A 13,041-nucleotide genomic window follows, 5' to 3' on the forward strand; every position below is an offset into this window, starting at 1 on the left:
TCTAAAATTGTGTAATTTTACACAATCTCTTCTGGAAACTAAATGAGGAAACATTTCCCAACTCATTTCATGAGGCCAGGAGTAGCCTAATACCAAACTAGACAAAAAAGCAGTATAAAACGTGAAAAGTACAGATCAATATCGATCATTACCTCAGATGCAAATTTCTAATAGATTTTTATTAGCAGAGTCCAGAAATACATAAAAATAGTAATATACCATAATCAAGTAGGATATATCCCAAAATACAAGCCTGTTCAATATAGAAAACTCAATTACTAAAAAGACCTAGAGATGAAAAATCATATTAATTCACACTAAAAAAATTTGATAAAATCCAACACCCACTCATGATCAAAATTCTTAGTAAACTAATAGAGAACTTCCTTAACTTGATAAAGAACATCTTCTAAAATCTTACAGCTAGTACCATCATGGATAATTAAATATTAAATACTTTCTTCCAAGATCAGATTAAAATGCAAACATAAAACTATAAAACTTACAGGGAAACAAAGTGAGAGAGAGAAACTTTGGGTTATAGGGCTAGGCAAAGAGTTCAACTGGGTAACAAAAATAAGCTATAAGACAGGAAACTGGTAAATGGACTCATAAATTAAAATCTGCAAAAGATCTGTCGCCAACATGGAAAGATAAGCCATAAACTAGGAGAAAATATTTGAAAAGTACATGTCTGGCAAAGGACTAGTATCTACAATACATAAAAAAACTCTCAAAACTCAGTAAAACATCCAATTAGAAATGAGCAAAAGCCATGAACAGATAGTTCATCAAAGATGTGACATACAGATAACAAGCATGTGAAAAGATGTTTAACACCACTGCCACCAGGAAAATGCAAAATTAAACCATGAGATATCACTACATACTTACCAAAGGGACTAAAGTAAAATAGTGACAAATGTTGGTGAGGATATGGAAAAACGATATCACTCATACACTGCTAGAGGAAATGTAAAATGATACAGCTACTCTGGAAAACATTTTGGCAGTTTCTTATAAGACTAAACATGCAATTACCAAACAACCTAGCCATCATGGAGAAATGAAAACTTAAATATTTTTATTCCAGAGAAATGAAAACTTAAGTTCATAGGAAAATCCTGTACCAGAATGTTTGCAATAGATATAATAGTCAAATACCAGAACCCAGATGTCCTGTAACAGATGGAGAGTTGAACAAACTGCAGTACATTCATACCATGAAATTTTACACAGTAATAAAAAGAATGACTGCTGACAAATGCAACAACTTGGATGGATTTTGAGGGAATTATGGCAAGTTATTAAAAGCCAAACCCAAAAGATCAAAGGTAGGATTCAATTCATATCACATTACTGAAACAACAAAATGGGAGTACAAATTCAGGAAATGGGAGTAGAATGGGAACAGGTAGGTGAGCCTGGCTGTAAAGGGCAAAAGAGGGATTCTTATGGTAATGGAACTGTTTAGTATCTTAACTCTATCAATCCCAATACCCTGCTTGTGATATTATACTACACTTTTGCAAGATGTTACCACTGAGGGACACTGAGTAAAAGGTATTTAGGATCTCTCTGTATTATTTCTTACAACTCCCTGTGAACCTACAATTATTTCAAAAACAGAAAAAATTTTAAAGCATATAGAATTTGTACTTCTCTAGAATTTTCTTTAGTACACTGTCACTAAAAAATGTTTCATTCATTTCAAATGATTTAATTCTGTATCATAGGGTGAAATTTCTTATCATTGAAGGTAATGAAAAGTAAATGGATCCGAAGTAAAAGTTTGTCCTCTCTGTTAAACTGTTAAAATAGAATATGTTAAGTAAACGACTTCTTTGCTCATAAAATAATTAGATGACCTACAGGGCAATATTTGAACCAAATCTATATTTACCTTCATACAGGACATAAAGAAGCAAATCTATTTTATGATTACACGAGTTGGTCAGTAAGTATTTTACACAACAAAAGAATATGAGTCTATCAAAATTATTTTCTAAAATACACTGATTTTGAGCTTACTTACTTTTTTTTAAAGAATTTATTTATTTGAGAGCACCTGGGTGGCTCAGTGTTTGAGTGTCTGCCTTTGGCTCAGGTCGTGATCCCAGTGTCTTGGGATCAAGTCTTGCATCAGGCTCCCTGCAGGAAGCCTGCTTCTTCCTCTGCATATGTCTCTGCCTCTCTCTGTGACTCTCATGAATAAATAAATAAAATTTTTAAAAATATAAAATAAAATGAAAAACAAAATAAATAAAAATGTATTTATTTGAGACAGAGGAAGAGAGGGCACATGCATGAGTGTGACCTCACAAGCAGGGTGAGGTGCAGGGGAGTGAGAGAAGCTCAAGCATATTCCACACTGAGGGCAGAGCCTGACCCGGAACTCAACATCAGGACTGATGAGATCATGACCTGAGCTAAAACCAAGAGTCAGTGCTTAACTAAGTGAGCCACCAGGCGCCTCTGATTTTGAGCTTACCTTTAAATGTACACTTATAGCTGACTATAACCTTGAACAGCTATTGAATTCTATTATGCAGATTTACATATATGTAATAAATATACAAGCATAGGATAACAGTTTTAAATTTTTTTTTTCAGTTTTAAATTTTTTTAGAATACATAACTTACCTGCACACAGAACACTGACGCTGGGGCTGAAGAGCAGTGAACATAACAATCATAGAATAGTTTCGAGGTGGTGCCTTTATAAATTTTCGGAATTTATCACCATTCATTCGGAAGATGGAGCGCCTGGAACTCCATTCCATCAGTTGTTCAACTTTTTCAGCTAAAAGATTCTGCAATTAAACATAGGAATTTAAATTTAGAGCTAAAGTTCTAGAGCTAAAGTGTAGAGCTAAAGTTCTTCACTTTGTATTTCATGTAAACTGAGTTACATGAGATTGTTTTACCCAAAATTAATTTTTGTAAAAGTTCTTCTTTTAATGAATGTATTCATAATTAATTGACTATACATGCATAAAATATTTCATTTTATTTTTCCTAATGATTGCAAAGGTTTATAAGACAGATATCAAAAATAAAATAGACTACCTGAAAAATGAAATAGACATGCTTGGGCAGCCCAGTTGGCTCAGCGGTTTAGCGCCACCTTCAGCCCAGGGCGTGATCCTGCAGACCCGGGATCAAGTCCCACATCAGGCTTCCTCCATGGAGCCTGCTTCTCTCCCTTTGCCTGTGTCTATCTCTCATGAATAAATAAATAAAATCTTTAAAAAAGAAAAAAAAAGGAAACAGACATGCTTTTCTCTAATCCTCCCACTACATACAGAAAAAACTCTGGCTATTATATAAAAAAACAAATGGAAAAAAGCTCTCAAAAAGCATGTCCAGTGTTTAAAAAAAAAAAAAAAAAAAAAGGAAGGAAACCTTACTTGCAACAACACAGATAAACATAAACATATGCCAAGTGAAATAAGCCAGTCACCTAAGGACAAATATAGCATGATTCCACTTATATGACATATCAAAAATAATCAAACTCATAAGAGCAGAGATAAACATGGTGGTCGTCAGGGGTTAGGGGAAGGGGATATGGATAATTGTTGCTCAGCGGATATCAAGTTTCAGTTATGTATGATGAGTAAGTTCAAGAGATCTGTTGTAGAACACAGTATCTAGAGTTAACAAGAATATTGTGACCTTTAAAATACATTAAAAAGGAAGGATGTCAGGTTAAGTGTTTGTACCACAACATACAGACCCAGAGAACACAAGGAAATTTCTGAAGATGATACAGGTGTTTGGTACTTTGTGGTAAGAGAATCACAGATGTGTGTGTATGTCAAACTCATTGATATATATATATATATATATATATATATATATATATATATATATATATATTAAATGTGTTCAATGTTTTGTATATCAATTACAACTGAATAACGCTTAAAAAAATAAAAGGAGGAGAAGAGGGGAGAGGCAGGCATCTTACCCTGAGTTACAGTAAAAGACCTACTGAATTGCTCTGCACCTACCTGAGAGAGAAAAAAAAGATAAATCAAAAGAAATGGAAGAGAGGAGAGCAGGAGGGGCAGTAACCTGGTCAAAGAGCAGAATGCTTAACTAGTAACTGGAAAGAACATTCAGGTAAGTGCACAATGGCAAACTGACAGTATGAAAAAGGAATATTATAGCTAATTACTGGGATAATCGTTACTTAAAAAAACAAAAACAGGCACGCCTGGGTGACTCAGTGGTTGAGCATCAGCCTTCATGGCGGGGCTTGATCCCAGGGTCCTCAGATAGAGTCCTGGATCAGGTTCCTGCGGGGAGCCTGCTTCTCCCTCTGCTTATGTCTCTGCCTTTCTCAGTCTCCATGAATAAATAAATAAAACCTTTTTTTTTTTTTTTTTACCTTAACCAAAAGCTATCAGTTGAAATTCATCCTAATCTCAAACTAATTATCTGGGTGTGATTATATTTGACTGTAGGCCTTTAATTCTGACTGCAAATATAATATGAATATATTTCCATGCCAAGATAAAATAATACTTTTGTTAAACTGAAAGTTATATAAACTTATTTTAGGAAATACCTTTCTGCTTCATCAATACACACAAAACAAAAACTAAGCAGAAGGACTTTTATTAGTCTGAATTCTGAGAAATAAAGTTAGAATATTTTCCACGTTAAGCATAATTTACTAGTGTTTGTCTTACAAAAAACTGTTGTATATTTAATATGATTTATTTTAAAATCTTCAATTGTTTGCCCTAACACTCAACAAGTCAATTCGGTATCTGTAAATTCTTCCAAAATAATTTTAAAATAATAAAATATATACCATATAAATAAAATATTTTATTTATAATTAGGACTGTGACCCTCTATGTAGAGACAAAACCTCCAGACTGGAAATTGAGCAAGATAAAATACACTAATGAGGGCAAAAGGGAATTGGTCTAAAACAGCTACTTATCTGCTAGTTCTAGGGTAGTCTATATACTTTACTCATTAAATACAAAAATCCACTTTCCTTTCAAAACTGTATTTCTTCAACAATCTTAATCTACTTGTTCTTGTCTTAAAAATATCACATCATTACATCAATATGTTTCTATCATGGCATTAAATAACTGTGAAAGGCAGATGATTTTGCTCTACTTCTATTTTTTGAGTTATCGCAAGTCAGTTTCATGGATAGTGGCAAAAACAAAAATCCTGAATCAGAAATATACATTTTTTTCTCTGACAAGGTTATTTTTTCCAGCTTTATTAAGTTATTGTATAATTAACCAAGTATAATTAGCCAAGCTATAAGATATTTAACCAAACTATAAGATATTTAAAGTATACAACATGATTGGATATATATACACACATTGTGAAAGGATTCCCTCCTCCTAGCTAATTATCACATCTACCATCTCACATAGAATAACTTTTTTTCTTTCCTTTTTGTTTTTTTTTTTGGTGAGAATACTTAAGTTCTACTCTTAGCAAATTTCAACTACACAGTACAGTGTTATTAACTATAGTCACCATGTTTTACATTAGATCTCAGACCTTATTTATCTTCTGTCTGAAAGTCTGTAACCTTTTACCAACCTTTGCTTGGCCCCCTTCCACCACCACTCTTGTACAGCTCAGCCCCTGGCAACTGCTTTTGTTTGTTTCTATTATTTGGAATTCTTTTTTAAATTCATCATATAACTGACTCCATTTTACACACACACACACACACACACACACACACACACACACACACCTTTTCTTAATCCATTCTCATGATAGAATAGGCACCATGAGCTCCATGTTGTCACCCAAGTCCCAGGGGGCTGGTGTGGAATTGCCCAGGTAGATGATCCACAAACAGTGGGCTTATGTTACAAGAACTTAAAAGTTTAAAAAAAAATCCAATCTTTTAAAGGTACTACTAGCAAACCTGTCCAACCTCTGCTCTAGAGGGGAAAAATCATCTTTATTATCCTGAACAGGAAATAAATCCATCCTGAGACTTAGAAGGAAATCTAAATTAAAGTCTCAATTTACTATCTTTCAAGGCCATTTGCATAACATTCTTGGAAAAATAGTCCAGATAATGCCTGTGTTCAGAAGTGCACAAACATGAACCATCCATGGAGATTTGTTACCCAAAAATATCAATCAATACATTCTCTAAATCACATTATTTGAAAACATAAATCTGAAAAAAAATTAAAAGACCAAGTCAAGCATTAAATACAAGTTGTTTATTGACCTTCTAAAAGTTAAAAACCTGGTTCTGCTACATATGCCTGAAGGAGGTACGGAAATCAACTTCATCTTGTCAACAATAATTACCCTCTGAATGACTGAGACGGGCAACTGCCCCTGATAGTTTCACAACTGGATTCTGTCACAACACCACAAGTAGCTAGGAAAAACAAAACTAATCAATATAATTCTAAAATATCTAGTATCTGGAGTATACCGTTTAAAACAATTTTTTAAGCCTTTCCAGACTTGAAATGCCAGATCCAGAACTAATTTTGAGACTCTACAACTAACTTGACAACCACTGTGTTACAGGTTTCAGGTACACAGTTACCCTCAACATCAACGTCAAAATACAGCTATTATATAATCATGCCTTGAAAAAGGTAAAATTCTAATTACATGTAGTTTTCCCACTGCAAATAACCTGGAAAATATTTTTAAAAAGGAAAATACCCATCAGTCCCTTCAGTGTATAGCAGCCTGACAGACTAACTACAGTTGACCCTTGAACAATACAGGTTTTAAATTGCATGGGTCCACTTATATATAAGATTTTTTTTCAATAAAAATATGAGAGATATTTTGTGGAGATGTGAGGCAATTTAGAAAACTTGTAAAATGCATAGCTTAGAAATATTGAAAAACATTAATATAAATTTATGTATTACTTTGAAAATACAGTATAGAATACAAACAGCATACAGAATATGTTTAACTGACTTCTGTTAACTTTAAGCCTTACCTTCGACATCAGCAATTAACACATATTCTGTATGCTATTTGCATTCTATACAGTAGCTAAGTTTTAGGGACTCAAAAGTTACACTCAGATTTTCAACACTGTGCGGGTCAGCACCTCTAACTCCTGTCTTGTTCAAGAGTCAACTATATCAGTATTTTTGTTTTTACTATGCTTCTTAAAAGCATGGTATGTGTGAAATGCTAATGCCACCTGCAATGTACTCGTGTATTTGAGTGAGTTTCACTATCCCAGAGTGGGGTATTCATTCTCATTGATATCCTCTCTACTAACTCAAAAAGTAAAAATGATATCTCACTGTTTTAATCTGCACTTATTTTCTGGCAAAACTGAACAATTTTCCACAATTCTACATACCAGTTCTATATCTTTTACTAGTTATCTCATGTCCTTTAGCTTTCATCTACTTACAAACACAATTTATTATATAGAAGAGATTTAGATATATGTAATAAAACCCTTTCCATACTGATCAAATTAACACAGCACTAGGATAAAATTTTATCACTTCTAAATTATCTTCTTTTTGCTTACCAAGGTGAACAGAGACACAATAAGAAAAGTAACACTTAAAAAATATATTTTTGATTATATCTTATGAATTATTATTTAAAAAGTCTCAATTTACTATATGAAAAATCTTAATCCTTTAAAATCTGAAAAAAACAAATCCATGTTCTGGCATCACAATAAATAACAAATGATGGTGCCATTAAGGCATCTCCCTCCTGTTCTAAAATCCTGTTTAATTACTCAAACACACAAGTTTCTCTCTTAATATTATTTGAACCAAACAAGTAAAATCCACGTGTACAAATTTCCTATGCACTCTAAGTACAAATCAACTTTTAATATTTTCTTCCAAAATGTAAGCGAGAGGTGATTGATGTGACTGTTTTTGTGACAGAACCATAACTATGCAATTTTCAAAACCCAAAGAAACATATAATATAAAAATGAATTTTAAGTAATTATTTTTTAAAAATCAATCAGGATTGGGAGAGGAGGTTGCAAAGTAAAATATAAACTTTAAAAAAATAAAGCTAACTGTATTACAAATCAATAATATACACATTAACTTTGGAAAAGAGTATTCAATTGGATGTATACATACATATATACACATACATACATGCACATGAAAATATATACATATATATTTATAGATAGATACAGATATAACAATGAACATACATGTAAACATTGATTAGTATACCTATATTTCCTAGCTCTGTCCAATGAGAAGGCTGGGGAGCAATGACATCCCCATAGTAATGGGCACACGGGGCAGTAAGATTTTTGTTTCTAAATATCATTCTCCATTAAAAAGAATGAGGTTTTTTTTCTTTAGAGTACCAGCTGATTAAAAGGCTGAGACAGAGAAAAACAACATGCAACTACATTATCTTGTAGTACCAGAAAGTAAAGAAGTGCTCAAGAAAGGCATGTCAAAGGGCACAGGAACCAACTAGAAAAAGCTCCCAATAATCAACTAAAAAATATATGCAACAAAAATTGCCATACATTGAATTCTAAACCATATAATAAAAATGTCCAGGAGTCCACATTTATATCTATAAATAACTGAATAAACAAATGGGAGAAAGGGATTGCTCTTCCTTAGAAAAAAATTCCAAATAATAAATGGAGTAAGGGTAATAGAAATACCACAATTAGGGGTGTCTGGGTGGCACAGTGGATCATGTATCTGCCTTCTGCCCAGGCTGTGATCCTGGGGTCCTGGGATAGAGCCCTGCATCAGGCTCCCTGCTCAGTGGGGCAGTCTGCTTCTACCTTCCCTCTGCCCCTCTACCCTACTTGCCCTCTCTTTTTGGTCTCTCTCAAATAAATAAAAGTTAAAAAAAAAAAAAAAAAGAAATACCACAGTTAGTAATATACACTAATTGGTTCTAAGCTTAGTAGGTAAAATTTTGAAGAGAAACAATTATTTGCATAGTCTCAAAGTAACTTCCCAAAGATGTTTATTAAGTATCAATAGAAAAAATAGTACTGAGATAGTGGAGAAACTCAGCAGCATATTATCCAAATAATGGGTGTTAACAATACCAATAAGACATATCAACATCATGTATTCCTTGATACAGTCTACTAAGAACGTATCATTTATATGGTATTCTTGCCAAAAATGCATAACTTCAATCAAATCATGAAAAAAAAAATCACACAAGCCCACATTAGTAACATTCTACAAAGTAACTGACTAGCACTCTTTAAAGATGTCAAGTTCGTGAAAGATAAGGAAAGACTGAGGAACTGTCATAGACTTTGAGGAGACTAAAGATCCATGACAACTAAATACAATGTGGAATTCTGGAATGATTTCTAGAACAGGAAAGTGACATTAGGGAAACAATTAGTGACATCTGAAATGTCTATAGGTTAGTTAATAATACTGAGCCAGTGTTAATGTCTTATTTTTGTAATCGTACATATTATTAACTTTGGGAAACACAGAGCAAAAGGCATATGGGACCACTACATAACTTCTGTAACTTTTCTGTAAGCTTAAAATTACAGCTGATCCTTGAAAGACACTGGGGTTAATGACCCTGACCCCCTCCCTACATGTCCAAAAATCCGCCAAGAACTTCTAACTCCCCAAATACTTACCTACTAATAGACTACAGTCGACTAGAAGCCTTATTGATACCATAAACAGCCTTAACAAATATTTTGAATCTTATATATATTATACACTGTATTTTTATAACTATAAAAAAAATGGTAAGAAAATCATTAAAAAAAGGGAACATATATTTACAGTACTGTAAGAAATCCACGTATACCCGGAACTATAGTTCAAACCCATACTATTCAAAGGTAAACTATATTTCAAAAGAAAAAAGAAAAGCTTAAATATATGATATAGAAATATATTATGTGGAGCACCTGGGTGGCTCAGTGGTTAAGTGTCTGCCTTTGGCTCAAGTCGTGATTCTGGGGTCCTAGGACTGAGTCCCGCCATCAGGCTCCATGCGGGAGGCCGCTTGTCCCTCTGCCTATGTCTCTGTCTGTCTCTGTGTATCTCTCATGAATAAATAAAATCTTTAAAAAATATACATTATGCCCCTAAACTTTTTAATGCACACAAGTTTTACCTATTGGTTAGCCTATGTTGGAATGAAAACTTCTGTGCTCAAACTTCAGATAGAAACTTACAGTTTAGTGTTGCTTTACACTGGCACATTTTCAAAATGAATAATTATTTTTAATTTTTGAAAGTAGGATTAGGATCATGAAGGTGAGAGAAAAAGAAAAATCAGACAAAACTCTCAGAGCAACAGATTCTGATAGATTCATTGAGAAATTCTCAAGACGATACCTGAAGTACACCATGAAAAACTGATGCACGGTTCCAAAAGTGTACATATTTATATGTGAGAAACATTTTCTAATTCAAAAAATATGTACTGAGTATCTCCAATGTGCCAGGCACAGAATTAGAACCTAAGAATGTAAGAGTAAATATGATGAAGTCCCTTATGTCACTGACTTTATAGAGTGATGTTTCTTAAATTTTAATAGTTTGCTGATCCCTTTTTAAAGAAAAGAAATTCTTACAGCTTCTTATCCCAGGTGTCTTAATTATTTTTATTATTCCAATATGTAGAAATATAATGGGTATAAGCTTATGCTTCTATATTTAGCTGTGTAACTTTTTTTGATACAGATATAAACTTCTTTGTTTTTTTTATTTTAATTCCAATATTGCTGACAGTGTTGTATTAGTTTCAGGTGTACAATACAGTGATTCAACAACTCTATACATTACACAGTGCTCATGAGGATCAGTGTACTCTTCTTTGATCCAATCACCTCATCCTCCCAACCACCTCCCCACCGGTAACCACCAGCTTGTTCTCCATAATTAAGAGTTTGTTTTTTGGTTTGTCTCTTTTTTCCTTTGCTCACTTGTTTTGTTTCTTAAATTCCACATATGAGTGAAATCATACAGTATTTGTCTTTCCCTGACAGGCTTACTTCACCTATCATTATACTCTTTAAACACATCTATATTGTCACAAATGGCAAGATTTCATCTTTTTATGACTGAATGATATTCCATTGCTTATATATATCATTTCTTCTTTATCCATTAATCAATTAATGGATACCTGGGTGGCTTCCATAATTTGGCTATTGCAAATAATGCTGTAATAAATATAAAGACACACATATCCCTCTGAATTAGTGCTTTTGTACTTTTTGGGTGAAGATCCAGTAATACAATGACTGGATCATACGGTACTTCTATTTTTAACTTTCTGAAGAACCTCCATACTGTTTTCCACAGCAACTGCACTAGTTTGCATTCCCACCCACAGTGCATGATGGGGTTTTTTTTCTCCACATCTTTGCCAGTACTGCAAGGCAAAGGAAACAATCCCAACAAAACTAAAAGGCAACCAACTGAACGGGAGAACATATTTGCAAGTGACATAACCGATAAAGGGTTAGTATCCGAAATATGTAAAGAACTAATACAACTCAAAATCCAAATAATCCAATTTTAAAATGGGCAGAACAGATATTTCTCCAAAGAAGGCATATAGATAGCCAAAAGACACGTGAAAAATATGTTCTACAACACTCATCACCAGGGAAATGCAAATCAAAACTACAATGAGTTATCACCTCTCATCTGTTAGAATAACTAAAATTAAAAACACAAGGAAAAAGTGTTGGCAAGGATACAGATGCACAACTTTTACTTAACTAAAATAAAACAAACTTAAAACTATTTACAAAGGTAATGTCAAAACTTATTAATAAAATCAAACATCAATATGGTAAATGATGATGTTCCGTGAAGTCTAAACAGTACTCAATACTTAAAAACAGCACTGTCAATGAAGGAACGTGTTCTTTATACTGGTTTTGTGATGACTTGGAGGGGGTAGTATTTGGTGAGAAGATAACTGTACCATAAGAAAAATAGAGGCAAGATCATAAAAGCCTTACATAATTAAAGGTTAAGCCAAGATATGGAAACAAAGTTTTGACAGATGAATGAATAAAGAAAATGTGATACACACACAAAAAAAATGTATTATCACTTAGCCTTTAAAAAGAAGGAAATCTGGCCATTTGCAACAACAGGGATGAAACTGAAGGACGTTAAGCAGAATGAAATAAGTCAGATACAGAAAGACTAATATCACAATATGTCACTTACATGTGGAATCTAAAAAGAAAAAAAAAGTAGAAGAAAAAAGTCATAGTCACAGTAATGGAAAGTAGAATGGTGGTTACCAAGAAGTTGGGGTTTGGGGGAAAGGGTACATATTGATCACAAGGTACAAACTTTCAGTTGTAAGAGAAGTAAGCTCTAAAAACCTAATAAACAGCATGGTGACTAAGCTTAATAATAATAATGCATTGTATACTTGAAATTTGCTGAGAGCAGATCTCAAATACAGTTAACACTAGAACAGCAGATTTGAACTGGGTGGGTCCACTTATATGTGGCTTTTGATTTATTTGCTTACTTTAAGAGTTAGTAGCAAAACCCGTAAGTCATGTATTTACAACTGTCTACCCAGGTGACCACATGACCAAATCACAGGCAAATGGTACAAGGGAAACACCTAATGCTCTCTGAGTACCTGGAGAGGCCTGCAGAGACCTTTAGCAGCCTGAAGGGCTGGACCACGCGGGGCTACAGGTCAGAGTTGTACAAGGAGTGGTTTGGGCGCATGCCTCAGGCTGGTGGGGCAGCAGGCTGGTCTGAAGAAAAGGGCAAGGATGGCTCCACACCCCACCAACAGCCTTGACCCCCAAGCCCTCCTGCTTAGGGGCCCCCCTAGCCTTAAGGCCTGCCATTCCCAAACAGAGCAAGACACCTGCCTGCTGAGGCACCTCAGCCTGGCAGCCTCTGTAGGCCACCTACTCAAATGGCCGCAGATGCTGGCAGCCACTGGGTGGTGGTAAACCTCCAGGCAGATGAGCAGCTGCACTGCACCTCCAGGCCTTTACTGCCCTCAGGCCTTCCCAGCAGCTGGAGACTTTGAGCTGAGGCC

At 34.2% G+C, this 13,041-nt stretch overlaps 1 protein-coding gene across 2 annotated transcripts in view; it reads right to left on the reverse strand.

Moving 5' to 3' along the window:
* TUSC3 (tumor suppressor candidate 3) overlaps positions 1–13,041 on the reverse strand; it is a 220,663-nt gene that overhangs the window by 131,134 nt on the left and 76,488 nt on the right. For both annotated transcript variants that reach the window (XM_041752465.1, XM_041752466.1), the window contains exon 2: positions 2,644–2,813. In XM_041752465.1, the coding sequence (XP_041608399.1) occupies positions 2,644–2,813 (170 nt within the window). The remainder of the gene's footprint in view (positions 1–2,643; positions 2,814–13,041) is intronic.

This window comes from Vulpes lagopus, chromosome 4, assembly GCF_018345385.1.
Source record: "Vulpes lagopus strain Blue_001 chromosome 4, ASM1834538v1, whole genome shotgun sequence".
Lineage (NCBI taxonomy): Eukaryota > Metazoa > Chordata > Mammalia > Carnivora > Canidae > Vulpes > Vulpes lagopus.